Source organism: Poeciliopsis prolifica, unplaced genomic scaffold, assembly GCF_027474105.1.
Source record: "Poeciliopsis prolifica strain line A6 unplaced genomic scaffold, Auburn_PproV2 SCAFFOLD034, whole genome shotgun sequence".
Taxonomy (NCBI): Eukaryota; Metazoa; Chordata; class Actinopteri; order Cyprinodontiformes; family Poeciliidae; genus Poeciliopsis; species Poeciliopsis prolifica.
Genome location: NW_026562409.1, coordinates 54,507 through 76,466, shown reverse-complemented (window position 1 = coordinate 76,466; position 21,960 = coordinate 54,507). Strand labels below are relative to the sequence as shown.

Sequence of the window (21,960 nt, the reverse complement as noted above, 5' to 3'; positions counted from 1 at the left end):
GCTAACTGTTAGCCACCGTATCGCTAATGGAGTCTGAGTCTTTAAAATGGCTCCCAATGTCCTGACTGTTCTGTTAGTGATTCCAGACTTGGTGTGGCTTTTTCATTTTTAGTTATTTATGTTTTATCTGTGAAAGCGTCTATAAAAAGGCGATTTTGATAAATCAGCAACTAGTAAACTGAAGGGAGCCATTTTGTAAACACCAAGTTCATTACAGGGGCAGCTCTTTACTTACATCCGGGCCTGTGGGCGGACCGCCACTGGATGTCAGCTCTGATTGGCTGATTATTTTGTATGTCAGCTCTGATTGGCTGATTATTTTGTATGTCAGCTCTGATTGGCTGATTATTTTGTATGTCAGCTCTGATTGGCTGATTATTTTGTATGTCAGCTCTGATTGGCTGATTATTCTCTGTCATACCAACTGTGGCCAATTGCTCCGGGTTTCTGTCCAAATGGTCGCTGGATTAGTACCGCAGGTCTTGCTGCTTGCCAGACGCATTTAAGGCACTTTTTAAAAGTTTGCAGAATAAAAATAAAATTATAGATACAATTAAGTATGATTAAAACATTCTACATTTTTCTTTTCAATTTTCTAGGGCTAACAGAGAAGACCTTGCTGGCCCTGACAGCCCACCACTGGACATTGGTACTATGAAGTCACCGTCACTGTTTACAAAGACTTAAAAAACTATTATTTCCATCTGTGTGGGAATAAATCACTAAATATTTCCTGTTTCAGGTCAATTAGGATCACCAGTGTTACATTTTTTGCTAAGTATGGGAATAATCAAGAGTTTTACTCAGATATCAAGATGAAGCTGTAAAAAAGGAGGGAGACAGAACCTTCTAATGTTTTGACAAATTTTGATTTGAAATTTGCTCTGCAGGGCTCAGTCAGCTCTGCTTCTGCTTGTTCTTTCATGGTGCATCTGACTGTTTCATAATGTCAAGTAGAACAGAGTAGCTCTGTTCTGTAGCGAGACCTACCACTAGATCCAGTGTTGCCCCAGCCGGTGACCCAGGAGTCCACGCCGCTGTAGAAGGTGCTGTCCGCCGCCGCCAGGCAGACCGGCGAGATGTAGCTGTTGAACGTTACGGCTGAGGAGAGCTTTATCAGGGCGATGTCGTTGTCCAGAGTGAGAGAGCTGTAACTAGGGTGACGGATAACCTTTGCTACAGTCCGGGTGACTTTGTTTGGGTTGGTTCCTGTCAGACTCTGAAGACCAGAACCAGTCTTGCCGAACCAATGTTGCTGGAAGAATTGCCAGAAAAGACAAACACACAAGACTGTAAATCTTCCTGAAGCTTTGAATTAATCCAGTGACACTTGAGCCACTGGTTGTCAGATCTCTCATCCATCAAACTAACCAACCGTTGTGCCTTCTGTGCTCACCTGATAATGCAGTGACCTGCAGTCAGCACCCATTCTCTGTTTATCAGAGATCCTCCACAGAAGTGAGACGAGGTCTGCAGACTGACCTGCCAGGGCCACGACCCTCAGGAGCCGCTGCTCCTCCAACAATCCTGGTGTTTAATGCTGGTTTACCACAATCTGAGGACACATGGACATCCACAGTTACTCTGCTCTAAGCTTCCTACATGTGGATGCTTTTAGCTGGATCTACTTTGCATTCAGGGACTGATTAAAACATCACAATATGAAGAACATAAACCGATGGACTCACCAGAGAGCTGCGACTCCGACTCTGAAAAGCAGAAAACAAACTATTAGAGGTAGAACTCTGGTTCTGAGGTCGATTCCTGGATGTGATGTGATGGCTGGACATTCCCATCATGTCACTGTTAGAACCTTCTGGTGTCTGGACCAGGACTGAACCAACAGGTTCTGATATCTGGGCTGATCCCTTTCTATGATGTCACAGGAAGCAATGCGCTTCAGGAGCTGCTTTAAAACACAATCAGATTAACCAATCAGAAGCGTCCAATAGAACTCAGTGATGTTGTAGGTCATGAAGACGTTCTCATTAGGAACGTTTCCTATCAGAACAGCAGCTGTGGCCAGATATGAGTTTATAAATGAATTTTTTTCCAAATACCTGGAAACACTCGCTGTCTGAGTCCAGAGACCCCACAGGCTTTCAAACACACTGGAAGAGATTTGACATGAACTGTTTGCTGGTGGTGGTGAGGATGACACAGTGGACTCAGGTTATGGTGCAGAAATAATTGTTTTAATGACAATCACTGGTGAGTTCAGAAATCTAGGCAGCACAGGTGATGCCAGGAACCGAGACAGACTGGTGGAAAACACAGGACTCCTGACATCTGAGACAGGATGCAGACACAGGACAAAGACCCCACAGGGGACAGGAGAGTATGGGTGGGTATAAATACTCAGGGAAGGGACAGCTGGGAACAATCAAGGGAACAAACAACACAGGAAGACAGAAAACCCAAATCCTCAGGAGATTTGCTCATCATGTTGCCAGGGCAACACCACTAACAAAAATCCACCCAAAGTAAATCATGAAATAAATGGGAATATTTTCTGTTCCTTTCACCCTCTTGATCATTTTTTCCAGTTGGAGGTTTTTCCATCAGAAACACCTGAACCTGCTGGTGGTGGCAGGCAGGGGGCGCTGCTGCTCCTGTGTGAGAGTCAGCAGCTGTTCTCTGCCTCCGACCGGTTTGGCTGCTTCGTCTCAAACGGAAGAACATATTTTCCTGCATAGTTTCAGTCTCTGATGACAGACAGTGAACATAACAAACTCTTTGTGTCTTTTGTTAGAATCAGTCAGAGGCTTTATGGTGGAGATGCATTCACTGACAGTCTGGGCAAACAAACCACTCTGTCCACACAAAGCCTTCAGTCTAAAAGCCTGAACCAGTTGGGTCCAGTTGGAGATAGACCCTGTTAGAGTCCACCAGATTCTGGAGAAGATCCCAGGACCGACCAGACCCAAACCCGATCAAACTGGACCACAGGAAGTGGTTCCAGTCCAGAACTCTGTTGAGTAAACTGAATAAAAACTAGAAGTAGAGTCTGAGTTTATAAATGTTTTTCTCATCCAGGAGTCTTTAGAGTCAAATGATGTTAGAAACACGGTGAGTGTTTCCAACCTGGCAGCGTTCAGAAACAGCGACTGTGAACGCAGCTCTCCCTGGTTTAACCTCTGACCTCTGGCTGAGGTCAGAGGTTCAGTCTGATCCTTGGAAGCTTGTACCTCTGCTGGTTTAACCTCAGACTTTTTAATCAGCTGCCTCTTTAGTCCTTGCTAAAGCTAAAGGTCATTTTATTTCTCCAGCACATTTTCAGTAACAAGGCAACACAAAGTGTTTTACAGGAATTAAAAGAAAATGCAAAAGAAGAAAAAGAATCTACTGTTGATGTAAAGCATGTTGCTGTTGCTAGAGAAGCATAAGTAAGAATTCTCTGGACTTTCTAAGTACACCCCAAATTTGTAAAAGTAGTGAGTACTCTACAATTTAATAATAAAAACTAAATGTTCCTGTTCTGGATTCTAAGTTGGTTCTTATTGTAAGACGGCAGCAGGTTTTGTCTCTTGTTGCTGGAACAGAAAGACGCAGAAACATCTCCGGATTGAAGCGTTATTCTTCGGGGACTGGAACCAGAATGGGACCAGTAAACTGGACCAATCAAGCTCTGGTTCCCAACCAGATGTTATATTTCAGTCTTTAAAATGCAAAACGGTTGGCAGCTGAATCTGCCTATTTGTTCATGTCACTAGATTAGAACCTTTATCTGTTTGTGAGTCACTGAAATTCCCCATGGTTGGAAAAAGTGATGGACGTTTCTCTTTCTATATTTCTATCTCTATGGAGACGGCTGAATGTCTCTTCAGTCTGAAAGCAGCGAGGCGTTTCAGATGGTTTGGTTAATGAACCCATGAAATGATGCATTTTTTTATATTTCACTAGTTTCTCTGAAGATTTTCTCCTTACTGTTTGAATTTTTTTTATGCCATTATTTAACTGTTATGATCAAATCTAAACTCACCAGCAAAAAAACATTTTTCATGTTTGTTTCTGTCCAGAGAATAAAACCTGCAGAATCTAATCTAATAATGAATCTAATAGAGTTTCAATTATTAGTCATTAATCTGTATTTAGTTGTATTTAGTTTCCCTTCATTGCATTTTTATATGTAATTATTGTCATCATGAGAGTTTGGACCTGATATTAATCTCACTATGTTTGGATTTTGAAGATCTAACTTTATATTCTTTCTTTTGATCATAATTTCCCTTCTAATAACCAAATTAGACCTGATATTAACGTTAATATGTAAACACTTTAAAGTCAAATTCTTTTAGCTTCTGTAATATGAATAAACAAGAAAATAAAGATCTGATTCACCCTGAACATCTCTGTTCTTCATATCTGACTCAGTTTGGCATCATGACCTTTGACCCTGCAGGTGATGAAGGTCAGCAGGTTCCTACCTGGAGTCATCAGAATCAGCAGAACCGCCGCACTAATCAGCTGGTACAGCTCCATCACTCAGAAACCATCTGCTTCTTCCACCTGCTGCTCCAGCATTTACCTGCCTGAGGCCACGCCCACTGTCTATATGCCTGAGGCCACGCCCACTGTCTATCTGTCTGAGGCCACGCCCACTGTCTATCTGCCTGAGGCCACACCCACTGTCTATATGCCTGAGGCCACGCCCACTGTCTATCTGCCTGAGGCCACGCCCACTGTCTATCTGCCTGAGGCCACGCCCACTGTCTATCTGCCTGAGGCCACGCCCACTGTCTATCTGCCTGAGGCCACGCCCACTGTCTATCTGTCTGAGGCCACGCCCACTGTCTACCTGCCTGAGGCCACGCCCACTGTCTATCTGCCTGAGGCCACGCCCACTGTCTATCTGCCTGAGGCCACGCCCACTGTCCACCTGCCTGAGGCCACGCCCACTCTCCACCAGCCTGAGGCCACGCCCACTCTTCACCTGCCTGAGGCCACGCCCACTCTCCACCTGGTTGGCCCATCAACAGGTTGCTTGATAAATCAAATTATTATTGAAAGTTTATTTCACTGTTGGATGTTTTCCAGCTTTTATTTCTATTTCTGTGATTTTCTGCTCACAATTCATAAATTATGACATAAAAGTAGAATAAAAACCTATTTTTATGGGGTTACAATAATAATAATAATAATAATAATAATAATAATAATAATAATAATAATGGAGGAACTGGGTTCCTGTCTAAGAAAGAAATTCAAATAATTTACTTTTTTTTTTTTTTACAATGCGATCAGCTTTTAATACTCTTCAGGTTTTTCTTCAGCCAATAAATATTCTTCAGGTTTATTGGATCTGACTGTCAGGTCGCTTGGGACTCACAAGTTTCCTTCCCAGACTTTTTCCACTCCAGATCTTCGTTATCTGGACTTCATCTGCTTCCTGTTCCACCAGCAGAAAAATGATTCTGATTGTTTTTTCCTCCATAAACGAAGACAAACATATCAGATGTCTGGATTTAGTTTCCTGAAGAGGAAAACTGGTTCCAGTAAACGGGTCTCCATGAAGAAACCTAAACCTGAATTACATCACAGACCAATAACCTTATGAAGGAGGTCTCACTCTGACTCATATTCCAGAGACCAAATATTGGATCAAGGAAGCAGTTCTTCATCTGAATTAAAGATAAATTCTAATTTCAAAATCCTCATGTGGTGCTGCTTTAAAGAGAAAAACTTTGAATTGAGCGTTGATGAAATACTACCAGACAAACAATAATAGATTATAGAAATAAGCTGAGTGACGAGTGGGAACACCTGCAGACAAAGGAGAAGCAGGAAGTGGAGTAAATCCGACCCGACGACATTCCTCAGGGTTTGATCTGCCGCACTCATCAGTTTTAAAAAGTTTTTCTCTCTGGTTCATCTTGACCCACAGAACCTTCATGGACGACTTTAGAAACAAAGTTCTGACCCAAAGCTTCAGAGAAAACAAGCAACTGGAACCAGATGCTTCCATCCACTCCAGCTTTTATTTCTGTCTGACCTGAAATCGGACCAAACGGTTCCTGTTTTGGTTCAGTTTGGATGTGCTAGATTTGTTCTGCTAAATTCTCGACTAGTTTCTAGTTCCTTCATGATAATTAAAGCGACCCGGGTCCAATGTTCTGGGTTCAAACAGCTACTTCCAACAGTCAGCTGGAGTTCTGAGCTGTTTGTCCTGACAGTACCAGTAGAACTGGGTCAGACTTCCTCACTTACACAGAACCTATTAGCTCTGGGACTGAGATCCGAACTTTGGGATAAACCCGCCAGAACTCGGACCTTGTTGTCCTGAAGACACTTTGGAACCTCTGCGGCTGCTGAGGGACATCAACCATCTGGACCAATCCGGACCAGTCTGGACTCTTTCTGAAGTTGAACCCTCTGCGCTTCAACTTCCTCTAGATGTTGCCAGACCTGACCCATAAAGACGGCAGGACGCTTCTCCAGAGATGAAGATCTTGGTCCAAGTGATTTCTGGACACTGTTGACTTTTGGAGTCGTGGTTTCCTCCTCGCTGAGCGACGTTTCGGTCCCAGTCGGCTCAGAAAACGTTTCTCTGTGGCAACAACGTGGCGGCATGTCTTAGACATGGGTTCTGGTCTTAAATCCCGGGGGGTCGAGAGGGTCCAGCCCACCCCAATCTTGGAAAAGTCTATAATTGCCCCCCAAAGAAATCATGAAGAAAACCTTGAATTTAAACAATATCAATATGAAAAGGCAAAATAAAGAAAAAAATAAGAATGAATCTTTTGTTAGAACAATGGTTCAGTCCAAAGTGCAGGAGGAGCAACAGCTGAACGGTACCGGCTCTGTTAGAGCCGCTGAAGAGAGGAGCTAGCTGCTAACTGCTAGCTGTTATGTTAGCTAGCTGTTAGCCAGCTGTTAGCTAGCTGTTAGTGGCTACAACAAGGAAACATGGCGCTTTCTGGACCCAAAGAGGTCCAGAAAAACCCATCTTGGTGGAGGTCCAAAGTTTTCCTCCTCCTATCTGGTCTGATTTTCAGCTGTTGCTCACGTCTGCAGGTGTTTTAACTGAGATGTTGTAAATTAACCAATTAGAAGCATCAAAAGCTATGATGTCATCACTTTGTTTTCACTTTGGGGTGGCCTCAGGGTATGTAAACTTGTGACTTCTCTGGCGATGTCACCTACATTAGCGACTGTTAGTGTGAAGAACAAAGAACCTCACAGAGCTCAGCTGAGTGATGAAAACCTGAGATCTGTTCTGAGTTACAACAAAACCAAGATCCGAATCGTTGCGCTGGCAAAAAAGGGAGATCAACGACACTGGTCCATAAAAGTGAATGTAAGTATTAAAACTCTAATGCTTTTCTATGCTTATGTTTCATATGTATGCATATGGTGCTAGCCTGGCCCAGCAGTCCAATATTAAAAGTCCAAAAGTTTGGCCTCCCCTGTTCCAGACGCTCACTGATGTTCTGATGATGACATCATAAGTGGGACCCAAACCAGGCAGCAGAGGTTCTGGTTCTGGTTCCTTTCTCTTCATGCAGGGATGAGAGCTGCAGTTGTTCCATCAGTTAACCCTTTTAAAGGTTTACTGTTTTAATATGACCATAAAAATGATGTCTGATGCTGATTTTTGTCTCCAGTGTATTTCTGTCCAGTTTGTGACAACATTTCCCCTGAATGCGTCAGAGCCGAGCTATCAGGTGATCCAGACAGATCTGGTGCCGCAGCTTCCAGTAAGTTAAGAGAAACTGGCTGAAAACTGGCTGGACAAGGAGCAGGAAATGCTCTCAACACAAAAGGTTCAGCGATGTGTGAAATGAAACTCTGCAGGTCACAAGACGGGAACCGAAGATCATTTTTTCCCCTTTTCTGTACAGTTTAGACATATTTTAATGTAAATAGGAAGAAAGCTAAATATTCTCTTTTTTCCCATCAACAAACCGCTGAGCAGCATTTATTTATTGAGATCCAAGTTTTCAGATCTGTCAGTTTCCTGCCAGAAACCGTCCAGCAAACAACTCGTTTCACCGTCGATGATGTCAGGCGGCTCAAATCAGATCGCCTGATAAATCAATCAATCAGTCAATCAAATTTTATTAGTATAGCTCATTTCAGCAACAAGACGTTTCAAAGTGCTTCACATCATAAACACAAAAACACAAAGTCATAAAATCAACAATACATTGTTCCATATTACATTTCTAATCAAACTCTAATCAGCTGGTTTTTAGTTGACATTTAAAGGAAGTCAGGGTTTCTGCTGTTTTACAGTTTTCTGGAAGTTTGTTCCAAATTTTTGGTGCATAGATGCTGAAAGCTGCTTCTCCTCTCTTGGTTCTGGTTCTGGGGATGCAGAGCAGAACCAGAACCAGAACCTGAGAGTCTGGAAGGTTGATACAACAACAGCAGATCTTTGATGTATTGTGGTGCTAAACCAGATGATCAATAAGATAAAATCATCCAATCACGAGGCTGGAGCATCTGGAGTTCAATGTGAGAATTACAGGGAGAGTACCGGACTTTTCCAAGAATGATATTATCTTTGGGACTATGAGAAAAGAAAAGAAATTTGAAACTCTGTTAAATGTCATAATTATTATGGGCAAGTTTTTCATACACAAATGTCGTTTCCTTAAAACCAAACCATCTTTCTCCTTTTTTCATAAGGATCTCTGCCACCTCTTCTTATCGCTGAAATTCATGAACAAAGGTCAAGATACAGAACTTTATGATATGATAATCATCATGAAATTGCTGGAAAACCCCTGTGAAGTGCACAATTCAGAGACTGAGGTCCAGACAAAAGTCAGGGAGCAAAAACAATCTTTAATACATCTGCAGACGGAGATCAAGAAAACACTGCATTAGGCACAAATTAGGATCCGCTCTGAGGAACCCAGAGTTGCATAGTTACTTTATTCATCTCTCTTTACTACCGAGGCGGAGACTCAATCTTCTAAGACCAAACAAAAGAAACAAAGGAAAACATACGAAACCTTGTATGTTCATTCACTGTAATGTGAAAACTAAACACTCTGTCTCCATGCAGGGAAGGCCACGGGAAAACAGCCAGTTCCCAAATAACTGTCTGGGGAAGTTCAGCAACCCTGGAAACTTACTGCAGTAGACACATCTTGGTTCATTAGTTTGTACACCGTTTGTAGCTGCACAGAAAAACACCTTGATACAAAAAACATTACATTTATATGACACATAAAGGAACACTATTTAATACCAATAAACCTCTTCACACCCCTAATGTATGTCTTTTTGTTTTGTTGTGTTATTTTTGTTCCTCCTTTTTGTCTGTATGGAAGCAGCTGAGATCAGTTTCATCATGTTTTTCAAATTTTATGTACATTTGAAGCCGATTACATGTTTAATGTATATGTTGAGTTAAAAAAAAAAAAAATTACAGGGAGAGCCATGTTGCCACGTTGCCATGTTGCCATAATTCATAGGAAAGTGGGGAGACTGATTGCTATAATGTGGCAGTTAACAGATAAAATCTTTTTTTGATGGATAAAATGATATTTAAACATATTGTTTTCCCTTTAGCACCTAAAAAGTTAATGTGGGTCAAATTTGGCCCCTGGACTTTGAGTTTGACACGTGTGGCTCAATCTGTCGAACGCAACATCGTCAATTATTTGTTATTATTATTGATTATCAGTGTCAATATGTCATGGTAAAACATATCTATCTATCTATCTATCTATCTATCTATCTATCTATCTATCTATCTATCTATCTATCTATCTATCTATCTATCTATCTATCTATCTATCTATCTATCTATCTATCTATGTATCTATCTATCTATCTATCTATCTATCTATCTATCTATCTATCTATCTATCTAAATCAGCTTTTTTTGGAGGTCTGTGGGTTTCCTGCTTGGAAACTGTCAGTCAGATCTGGCAACCTCGCTCTGGAGATAAAAGAAATAACCTTTGACCTCTACTGTTCCTCAGTGGATCCAGTGATCAAGTCAAGTACCCTTGGCTGCAGCATACGGAAAGTCCAAAGGGTCACAGTTCCTACCGGACACGCCAATACATCATGGCTAGTGAGCCTCACAGTGCCACCTGGTGGTGTGACAGGCTCATTGCAGGTCCATCATTTTACAGCAGCCAGTTTAGTTAGTAAAGTTTATTATTAACGCGATTGTTTGTCAAACCAAATATCCAATGAAAAGTCCCATCAGCCACTATGAGGTGCAGATTCTTCACGCAGGCAAAAGAAGTTTAATGTCCAAACTTGTTGACTGTCTGTTTGCTTTTGTTTCTTTTGTTTCCTGTTTTCTTCTCTTGCTCTGGTAAAAACCACAGAACCCAAATGCCTGCTGGTCCTTCACCAGAACCCTACAGCATAGAAAGTGGACTGACCCACATAACTTCCTGTTTTGCTTAGAAAGAATAAATTAGAAAAATAAGAAAAAATAAAATAAAATCAACAATTATTAACCTGTATATAATACAAAAAATAGAAGTTTAAGAATAAACTAACAAAATTCAAACGGCTAAAGAAATAAAGAATAAATAGTTCCAATGATGCACTTTTTACAGACAAAACCACCAAAGAATCAATATTAACTGAGCCAAAGAACAGAACAAACCATAAGAAGAATCATGACATAAAAATAAGTTTATTCAGAACCAACATTCCGGTTTTCATATGTTTCTGTCCTGAGGAGCTTCTATCGCTGCGAGGTGGAGAGCGTTTCCTGTCTGCATCACTGTGCAGCACAGCAGCCGCACTGCTGCAAGGACGGCTCTGCACAGGGAGGTGCAGGCAGCGTTTCCTCCACCTCTGACCTCCAACATGCAGGAGGAAGTTGCTCCCCATCATGAAGGACTGAGGCTACGTTTTGTACCACAAACAAGCAAGGCTGATATGAGAATAAAGAAATCCTCGAATCCCTGGATGAAAATAAACCTTTCTTCTAATCACTATGTAGAACAATTCAGTCCTGCTGGATCAGTAATTCAGCTGAAGCTACTAGCGGATCTGAACGGTTTCCTTCAGGTCTCCTGTTATTGGCCGACAGGTGAGTTTCACCTGGGAAAGGTCACTAGAGCAGAGGCACACCAACAATCCAGGACAGGGGCCTCCAGGCCTCCAGGCCTCCAGGCTTCCAGGCCTCCAGGCCTCCAGGCTTCCAGGCCTCCAGGCCTCCAGGCCTCCAGGCCTCCAGGCCTCCAGGCCTCCAGGCCTCCAGGCCTCCAGGCCTCCAGGCCTCCAGGCTTCCAGGCCTCCAGGCCTCCAGGCCTCCAGGCCTCCAGGCCTCCAGGCTTCCAGGCCTCCAGGCCTCCAGGCCTCCAGGCTTCCAGGCCTCCAGGCCTCCAGGCCTCCAGGCTTCCAGGCCTCCAGGCTTCCAGGCCTCCAGGCGACCTGCAGGTTTTAGATGAGCCACACCTCCATCTCCTCCAGGTGTGGATCAAAACTCCAGAGCCTTAATGACTTATTATTCTATTCAGGTGCAGCAGAGGCTCAGCTACAGGTTGCAGGGGCCCAGGGGCCCCCAGGACTGGAGACGCCTGGTCTGGAGAGACCAATAAATAGATAATAAAGTCTATTCTAAATATAAATCACTTCTAAATCAGTAGAAAACAAAACTCTGAGAAGAAGAATCAACATGAATGAATGTGGAGAAAAATAAACCAGCAAACATGAAATAATTTGTGGGTCTCCATGACGACAGGAATGCTGTGGTCCAAACCTGCAAAGTGTGATTGGATGTGATCAGCTGATCGGCAGCAGAGCAGCTGCACAACCAGGAAAGAGGAAAAGCTGCTCTTGACTTCCTGGAAGGTTTAAAACTGGATTTATTAAAAACTCTCTGCGAACAAACGCCATCTTCCAGAAACTGTCACAGGCGCTTCGCTCCACCCACTGGACAGAAATTCATTTAGTTCACATATTTCATTCAAAAAGGTGAAATTATATACAACACTGGTGTTTTCCAGTATGATGGCATTTTCAAATTCAGAACATCACAAACGCAAAAAATGAGATTAATACAGAAATGTTCCACTGTGTCCAAGTTCTGACCTCTGACCCCCATGTTCTGGGTCCAGAGGACATTAGTGGGTGGAGCTTAAAGGTTCTGTCAAGAGGAATGGGTCAGAAGCTTACTGAACACAGAACAGTTCAAAGGTCAATTGTAGCAAATCCTGAAGAGAAGAAACTTCTGGCTTCAAAGAAAGAAAAAATTATTTGAACAAATAAATAATTTATTGAATCAGAGAATCTGACCCATCTGCGACCCATTACTGAGCAGCACCTGGACAGGAACCGGTCCACGCCCCGCTGTTTGGGGACGTCACACAGTAAATACTTTACATGTGTTTATTTTGGTTTTATTGATAATTATATAAACAACTTTAATATGAAACAGAAACAGACACAAAATCAACCAGTTAATTTAAAACATGTTTCTGTGAAGACAAAGAATCAACACAGAACAGTAATTATTATGATTATTAATTATCATTACTATTGTTATTAGTGCAGATAATGATTGTGAATGAAAAGTGGTTTCTGGTTTCTGACATAATGACTTCTAAACAATAAAACAATCTGATCTGTTTGGTTTCAGATAAAATATCAGCAGCTGTTAAAATTCTTCATTGACTCTTTCAATAAGTTCCAGCTGAACTGGGCCACAAACAGAACCAGAGGTACCAGACTTCCTCCAGGTGAAACCAAGAAAGACTTTGAGAAACCTTCAGCAAATCTGGAGAACTTTTGATCAAAACAAATTAAATTCTGTCTCCTTGGAAGGAAAACCTGAAGGATCAGAAAGACTTGATTCATCAACCAGCACCTGCTTCCACCTTCAACCCAAAGAACCGCAGAGAACCGCTCTGTAGAAAGACAAAGATCCGGTCAGACTTTAGGCTCCCATGAGGGAGAGCCACCAAACTCGTCCTTTCTATGAAAAGAGCTGCAGACACAAGAGGAGGATGAGGAGGTGGAGGAAGAGGAAGTGAGCCTCGGGGTGTCCGCTGGAGGCAGTGGTGACGTTAGTGGACGGTTCTGGAGACAAGAAGTCCCCGAGTATCCGAGTCAGGAAGTCGTCAAAGTTACTGAGTTTGACGAAGACATTCGTGTTGGCTCGAGTTTGGCTGGTCGAGGAGTTCAAGGTCAGAACCACGGCAGCCTGGAACCAAGAACCGTCCTGCTGGCACATGAGCGGACCGCCAAGGTCACCCTGAGGAGTAGAGGGAGACGGTTCATCAGAACCAGATTCAGAACCAGCTACAAACATCACAGTGAGCAGACATTCACACTGTTCCTCACAGCACAGATCTGCAGAAAGGTCTGGAGACTCGAGAAAATAACCCACACTCATCCTGGTTCTGGTAGTTCTGGTTCTGCTGGAGATCCTTCTACGTTTTTGGATGTGAACCTGATCTGTTGGTTGAGTCACTTACTTGAGGTAAACTTGCACAGGGGGAACTTCAGGGGCCCCAGAAAGCTCCTTTGGCCAGGAGTCCGAGACATTAATAATCGTTCCTCGGGTTTGTGATGATTTTTATTTTCTCCAGACAGTCAAGTTTGATCATCTTCTCAGTGCTGACTTTTGAGCTTCTGACCCGTGATTGCTGGGAATTCCTTGTTGAAGGGAAACAATTGCAAACCCCAATCCCTATCTTGAGAGGAGTCCAGCGGGTGACGGCGCCTCTCAGTGAAGGGTAGACACACGCTGATCCACTCAGATTTTTGGACATCTGAGGGCATCACAGACCTGGCGCCATCCAGATCGTTATCGGAATTAGCCAGACAAACCGCTCCACCGACTAAGAACAGCCACAGAATCAAGAGAGAGCTATCAATCTGTCAATCGTTTTCGTGTCCGGGCCGAAAGAGGTTTCCCGTTTTGAGTCAGATTGAGCCGCAGGCTCCTCTCCTGATGGTGCCAAGGACTAGATCTTCAACATCGGGTTAGTGGAGCTCACATCCAGTGGCTGTTTTCCAGACCTGAGCTCGGGATCACTGCAGCTCCTCCAGAGTTTCCATGGTCCAACTTCTCTGATCAATGCTCTCGTTTAGGTGGACATACATGTCCAGGAGATCCGTCTTGTCTCCATGTCTCTGTTAGATTTTCGAAGCTGGAATGTTGTAGAACAGAACCCCGTCTCAAACAGAACCAGCACCTCCACCACCTGTTGCTGGGTTCCTCTATGATGGTCTCAGCAGAACCTCTGGAGTCAGGCAGCACTGGGTTAAAGTGGCAGTGCATCACATTTAAGATTATGAATTCTTTTTCTTGCACAGGAAATCACAACTTTGTGTTTCCTCTCATAAAATCACAACTAATCTACTTCAAGTTTGTTGTTAAAATCAAACGAAATCTCAGAACTTTGGTAAATACTTTGGTAAACTTGTTGGAAACACATTTTATATGAAATGTGACAGAGATTATCATCTCAAACTGCTAAAGAAGACACTGGTGCAACACTCCGAAACACCATGCAGACAGAGCTTTAGAACCTTGACCTTTGACCTACAGTCTTGCTGATATAAATAACTTTCAAAGAGATGAAGTCTTTGTTTCCTGAGGGACGTTTTGTCCCTGTGGACACTCAGTGTCCCTGCAGGTCAGCAGGACAGAGGTCAAGCCGCCACTCACCTTCTCCAGAGTGAACTGTGAGGTGCAGATGTTCTCCGTGGAGGAAACATTTTCACAGGTTTGCACCGATGTCTGAAACTCCTGCAGAAGCTCCTCGACTGAAGTTGTGGGACATAAAATGTCATTTCAGATGAGAGCTCTAGAAATCTAGTGTCTGAATCTGGCAGACTTGCAGCCTCACCTCCTCCTCGCCCAGAGCTCCAGCCAGCAGCCCAGCAGCTGGATCCGACCGGGAAGGTTCTGCCGCTGTCCAGGCAGATGGGCTGGATGTAGTTGCTCAGGGTGGGGCGTGTGGACAGTTGAACCAAAGCGATGTTGGACCCGGTCAGGTTGCTCATGGTGATATTTGACACGTTGAACGATGACTCAAATGGGTTGGTCCCATTCTGCTTCAGACGACCCAAAACCACCGTCCACTCAGACACATTAGGAGATCTAAGGCAAGAAAATCAACTTCAAAACTTCAAAACTTTGGATTTATACGAGCAACTTGTCAATCTAAAGGTGATGTAGAAATTACTCAAAATGTTTAGATTTTATCCTTTAAAACTTTTATGCTTTTAAACAAGGAATAGTCTCAGCTATTTTTATACAGCTGCAAGCTGGAAACTTACTTCCTCTTTTTCCAGGAAACTTGCTCTTCCTGTCTCATGTCTCTCTGACTATGATTTCTTATGATTAGATAGAAAAAAATAAGTATAATGAAAGCTAAGTTTGCAGGAGACAAAACAACACACACAACCAGATTTATTTTATTGCAGTCTGGGTCTACTGTTGGATCTAGATGTGATTGGTGTGACTTATTTTAAAGATAACTTTATTTGTTGTTACTGTTAACTAAAATCTCCAGCATGGGGAAGTGGGACGATCTCGGATTTTCTTGACAACATGCAGGTGTAGCTTCTGTCATCCAGAAAAATAAAATCCAGAAGCTTCAGCAGAAAGAAGCTGGACTTCTTTTCAGTTTGTTTGTCTTTCATTATAACTCACACAACTTCCTGACCATGTGAGGTGTTCCTGTTAAGATGAACTGGTGAATGCCACTGATCCAACAGAACCAGCTCTGTGGTTCTTTTGCAGTTTGTGTTTATTTGTCATTGATCAACCTGGAGCAGTCTCAGTACTGTGCTAACCATGGAAACCAGACTGAAAGTTGCCAGAGCAGTTGCTCATTGTTAAACTGTTGAAACACTTTTCTCAATAAATTTCTGACCGGCCAAAATGGAACCAAAGCTCTCGGCAGGCTGGGTCCCGGACCTGAGGACCAATGTAAACACACCGGTACCAGACAAGTCCATCAGAACAAGCACCGGTACCAGACTGGCCCATCACTATATCAGAGCAAAACTACCTGTGGGATCTTTCGTGACTCACTCTGAGAAGCAGGCAGCGTTGCTCAGAACGTACTCCATGGACACCAGAGTCCCTCCACACTCATGCTGTCCCTTCTTCTGCAGACTCGCCATGGACGGCCACTCACCAGCTGCCGCCACAGAACTACCCGCCAGAATGCGAGAGTTCAGTGGGGCCTGGCCGCAGTATATCGCTGGGAGATTAAAGAACAGTCACACTTCAGAACCCATTTTCAATAATGTCTTCAATTATAATTCACAACTTCCTGATCATGAATGATAAACAGATTTTACAAATCCTGGACATGTGAGGTGTTCATGTTAAGATGAGCCAGTTGAAATGTTGAGGAGGAATTACTTGGTGTGATTGGTGGGACCCCAGTGCAAGAGATGCTGAGGTCGCTGTTGGTTCCCGTTGATGTGAAGGTGATGAAGCCCGGCTGGTCGCTGGCGATCTGGTCTTTGATCCACTTCTCATACTGGGAGACTCTGGCATAGACCCCAGGGTATTTTGGGTCAGCACAGCCAATGCCAAAGCTCACAATTCCTGACTGAATCCAGCGGCCATCTTGTTTGCTCACCATCGGACCTCCTGAGTCTCCCTTTAAAATGAGAAACATGTTGGATGATCTGCTGGATGAAACCAGATTCTAACAAGCAAAGATCATCAATCACCTGACAGGAGTCCTTCCCTCCCTCCACTAATCCCGCACAGATCATGTTGTCAGTGATGGTGGTGGGTTCATAGCCTCTACATTTACACTGTCTGTTGCCCACAATCGGAATCTCCACCTCCATGAGGTTTTGAGGAGATGGAAGAGAAACTGAGGAGACACAGATTCAGAGTACAACAATTTAAAGACTGAGGCAAAGCTAGCCACTTCTTCGAAAAGGCGGCTGCACAGTATATGTACATGCGCGATAGCTCAAGATGTTACGGTACCTCCATTTATGTTCTGCTTTCAACAATAAAAGCGCACATCCGGTTCTTGTCCTTCTGGAAACAGAGTTTTCAGTTTTGCTTAATGACCCTGATTATTTCCAATACATTATTTCTTTTGGCAGCTGCATAAATACAAAATCTAAACTTGAAGCTGCTGGAAACCAACTTGCAGCAAATCAAACATGAACCGATGTGAGCTTTTACTCTGAAAGGAGCTCGTAAATTATGGTGCCGTAACATCTTGTGCCATGGCGCATGTGAATATTTAATGCGGGCTTTTCGAAAAGGCGGCTAGTTTTACTGCAGTGTTTAAAGGTTCAGTCCATGAAAAAGTTTAACAGGAAGGACAGCGTTAAGAACGTCCTCCATTAGGGTGTGAAAACAAACGCACAGGAAATGCTGCTAAGGAAAGAAGGTGCACTTTGACGGAGTAGTCGGAAGAAAGACGGGGTTAGGGTTAGGGTTAGGGTTCCCTCTGGACCACTGAGATAGTCAAAGACTCTGTGAATAAAATGCTGTTCAAGCAGGACTGGCCTTTTGAAAGCATTTCAGTCGCTATTATTCCTTCTTTTGACAATGTGTGAAAGCTGGATGAAATGTTTGAGCTCCAGCAGACATTTTCAAATCATCACAGTATGATGAATGTGCACATTTTAGTTGAAATCATAGACATTGTCAAACTCACAGCTGAAGGGTTTCTGTATTTTATTTTTCTCCAACATATTATGTTGTTTCTAAGTTATTTAAGTGCCCAAAGGTCTGTATTGTTATTATTATTATTATTTTCACTGGTTAATCAGTCATTTAAAGTCTCACCACTAGATCCAGTGTTGCCCCAGCCGGTGACCCAGGAGTCCACGCCGCTGTAGAAGGTGCTGTCCGCCGCCGCCAGGCAGACCGGCGAGATGTAGCTGTTGAACGTTACGGCTGAGGAGAGCTTTATCAGGGCGATGTCGTTGTCCAGAGTGAGAGAGCTGTAACTAGGGTGACGGATAACCTTTGCTACAGTCCGGGTGACTTTGTTTGGGTTGGTTCCTGTCAGACTCTGAAGACCCAGAACCAGTCTTGCCGAACCAATGTTGCTGGAAGAATTGCCAGAAAAGACAAACACACAAGACTGTAAATCTTCCTGAAGCTTTGAATTAATCCAGTGACACTTGAGCCACTGGTTGTCAGATCTCTCATCCATCAAACTAACCAACCGTTGTGCCTTCTGTGCTCACCTGATAATGCAGTGACCTGCAGTCAGCACCCATTCTCTGTTTATCAGAGATCCTCCACAGAAGTGAGACGAGGTCTGCAGACTGACCTGCCAGGGCCACGACCCTTCAGGAGCCGCCGCTCCTCCAACAATCCTGGTGTTTAATGCTGGTTTACCACAATCTGAGGACACATGGACATCCCATCACTTCTGGAGGATCTGCAGACCAGGACAGTCACAAATCGACTGAAATGTCCTGACAACCTGACATGAATGCAGAGTCGGGTGACTGTGTACGCTCACAAGGAACCTTTTAAAATGAATGGAGGAGATTTACTGTAAAGTACTTTTTACTTCTGCTTCAAGATCATGTAATATTTTGTGTGAGTTACACAGTGAGACTGAAGTCCTCAGTACATCAGTAGCTTTGGTACCAAAAACAATTTTTCTCGAGTATTTTCTCGGTTTATCACGTTTAATGTGAAAGTATTGATGTTCTTTGCTTCGTCACCTCTGCATGAATGTCAAAGTTCAGATCTGGTTTCACTTGAAGGAATCGATCAGAAAACACCAAGAAAACCCAGACAGGAAAGTTAGGATGGAGGAACTCAGGGAAAATTTCTCCTACCTGACAACTGAGAAGAAGATTCTGAAAAATGAAACACAGCAGCAAGTTAAACACACAGGGAGTTATTTCTATTTCATTCTTGTTCCTACAGAAATATTATTATGAACTCAACACGATTTATCTGAACTCGACTATTAGAAATTCTGGTACCGGTTCCTGCAGAACCAAAGACCCATCCAAAGATCGTACTGGCCCGTTACCCGACCAGTCAGGCAGTTCAGTATCTTCAACATGACAGAAGATACATGACAGGTATTCATGCATCTTCCATCAGAAGAACTTCTTGACTGTATGTCGAGGCTTCATCGCTCCACAGCGTCATGGATGCGTCGGGAAAATTCGCCATTGCGCCGACAGCTGTCCAAGACCGAGACGCAGAATGGAGTGCTGCGTTCACCGTGCCTGCGAGAAACCTGCGATCTCCATGGGCATGTCATGAGTTGAACGCTCACGACGTTTTCAACTAGCAACCATGCCAGAAGGTCGACATATTGGATGGATTAGCTTTGACCTTTAACCCTCTAACTAAGGCCATTAGAAACTTTGGTCATTTCTCTGAGCTTCATGCTCTGACTTCCTGTCTAGGCCAAAGCTGGGCAACTCCAGGCCTGGAGAGCCGGTCTCCTGCAACTTTTAGATGTGTTTGTACTTCAACACATCTGAGTCAAATAATGGGGTCATTAGCAGAACTCTGCAGAACTTGACTGCATTTAGGAGGTGATTCAGCAATTTGAATCAGCTGTGTTGGACCAGGGAGACGTCTAAAAGTTGCAGGAGACCGACTCTCGAGGTCTGGAGTTGCCCATCCCTGCTCTAGGCAGTAAAGAGTGGACCTCAGCGAGGCTCAGGCACGACTCCACAGCTCGGATCCAGGACTGTCTGCAGACAAACAGCTGTTGGATCGAGCGGTCCACGGGTCAGAACCACACACCCCGGTCTGCCTCGATCAGTCCTTCATCCAGAACGTACAGGTCAAAGGCCAGGAAAAAATCACCTGGCATCTCTGCAGAACCCACACATCCTGGACATGAACTTGTTTAGACTTTTTCCTTCAGGGAGCGCTAAAAACTTTAACAAATGTCCTTAATGATCAGTTGTAAATGTTGATCTTGTGACCAAATCTAAAATCATCCTTGACTTTTATCTACAGCGACAGTTTGATTTCACTATAACCAATGTGGTAAACATAAACATTACATGATCTATTCTTCTGACTGCAATGGTGTAGATTTATCTATAGGCTCTCTTCCTATTGGCTGATCGGACCCTCATGGTGGCTCCTTCTCCAACAATAAACTTCTGAGAAAAGTTGAATCTTTAATCTACTTCAATTTCTTTTGCTTTGAAATGTAACTTGTTTTTTTTTTTTTTTTGCTATAGTGATGGTCTTTAGAATCAATTTCTTTCTTACTTTAATCTTTAGAAAATAAAGTAATAATAATAAAATAATGGATGTAATTAATCATTAATTGAAAGTGAAAGAGTGATCTGATTGTGGTGCTGAAAATTGAAGTAAATTATATATTTGAACATTAACTGAAGGTTGTTTGACTAAAGATAAAACTCCTCCCATTTCCTCATTCCTCACATAAGGAATGTTTCCTTCCTTATGTACTTGTTCCAGGAAACATATTTTACTCATTTGGTTCATTAATCTAAATCAGATTCTGACAGACCAACAGAACTGGTTTTATATGTGACTGAATCTGTCAGCTCTTCTCTGATCTGTTCTTGGAAATGATCTTGTTTAAACAAACAGTTGTGAATTTAGAGCATAATAAGCTTCATATCTGGTGTCAAATGTTCACTAAACACCTGGAGTTTGTCCAGCAGAAACTTTCATATTCTGACTAAATCGATCTTTGCACATTTATAAATACGATTTATCTTCACATTCATGTTCAAATAAAAAGCAGCCAGTCTGACTTTATTTATAAAACACAGAACAAAAATATAAGCAAGTAAAACATTTCAATATACAACTAATATGATCAGAAGTTCAAATAAAATAGAAAGTAAAGGAGCAACAAGAAAACTGAACATAAAGAAAATCAAATCAGTTTAATAATCTTACTACCAGCAGATTGATTTTTTATTTAATTTTTAGGGTAGATAAACTTTTTTCAGACTCTTTCAGAGACTTTTGATGCAATTTCAGGCAAATTTTAAAAACATTTTTCTCTGTTATGCAGAAAGCTGCTAGTTATAAACTACATTTTACACAAAATCAAAATTTTAGATGGAAAATTCATTCAGTGGGAAAAACCTTTAACTTATTTGTAACCAGAAAAATCCTTTTTCTGTTTGATAAAATCAGAATCATTTGATTAAATGATGTTTTTTGATATGTTGTCACAGATGAAGCTGATTGGTGGAGCCCATGCAGGTGAGAGTCCTACCTTGAGTAAACAGAGTCAGCAGCGCCGCCACACAGATCACTTTGCAGAGCGCCATCTCTGGAAGTTCCAGTTGGCTGCTGTGCTGCAGCTTTTAGTGTCTCTGGCCAACAACACGCCCTCACCTGTCCCTCCTCCCAGCAAACGCCGCAGCCACTTCCTGTCGGCAGTCGTACTTCCCCTGAGCTCCAGACTACATGTTGGCCTATATGTGGTTGACTGACAGGTTAAACACAACAGAAGAAATATGGCCGACTTGTTCAGAGGGATTGATGATATAAAACGCTGCCTGGCCTTCAGCAAGACATGAAGAGTTTCTCCCAGTGAAGAAACTCGTTTATTTGAGTTCTTTTAATGTTTCCCCTTCTATAGTTTCTTTTCAGAAATTAATTTTCCAGTGACACATTATTATCAAGTGACATTTTCACATTTCTTGTCAACTTAAGCACATTTGAAGTCAGAACCATCAGGGAGGGCAGCAAGTTCACTGGGGGAAAACAGAACATGGTGGTGGCAGCTTCATGCTGCAGGAAGGGAAGATGTTAGAACTAAAGGAAAAATAAATGAGACAAATTCAGAACAAACCTGAACAAAACCTGCTAGAAGCCAAAGACTCGGTCAGAAGTTCATCTTCCCAAAGAAAAACAAACAAGTGTTAATTTTAGCTTGTGAATGTCAGAGTGACGCAGCATTTTGATGCTGCAGAACCACAACGTCTTTCACTGAGAGGAATGTACACATCTTGTTCATCACACACACACACACACACACACACACACGCAACAAGAGCCGAGCATCGGTACAGAATCAATTCATGAAGGGGAAAAAACCCGACTTC

General features: G+C 42.8%; 1 protein-coding gene and 1 long non-coding RNA gene across 2 annotated transcripts in view; both read right to left on the bottom strand.

Annotated features, from left to right (window-relative positions):
* The window catches only part of LOC129373794 (transmembrane protease serine 9-like), a 25,454-nt gene extending 3,494 nt beyond the window's left edge, over positions 1-21,960 (bottom strand). Inside the window, 11 exon segments of the mRNA XM_055051880.1 lie at positions 991-1,255; positions 12,908-13,180; positions 14,603-14,700; positions 14,784-15,037; positions 15,977-16,148; positions 16,313-16,556; positions 16,630-16,778; positions 17,714-17,979; positions 18,121-18,280; positions 18,727-18,747; positions 21,126-21,960. Of these exon segments, the coding sequence (XP_054907855.1) occupies positions 991-1,255; positions 12,908-13,180; positions 14,603-14,700; positions 14,784-15,037; positions 15,977-16,148; positions 16,313-16,556; positions 16,630-16,778; positions 17,714-17,979; positions 18,121-18,280; positions 18,727-18,747; positions 21,126-21,180 (1,957 nt within the window). The 5' untranslated portion in view covers positions 21,181-21,960.
* Positions 1,309-4,515, bottom strand: LOC129373912 (uncharacterized). Its single transcript, XR_008607415.1, has 3 exons — positions 4,428-4,515; positions 1,689-1,709; positions 1,309-1,555 (listed from the first exon to the last, which is right to left on the bottom strand). It is a non-coding gene; the product is annotated as an uncharacterized LOC129373912 (long non-coding RNA).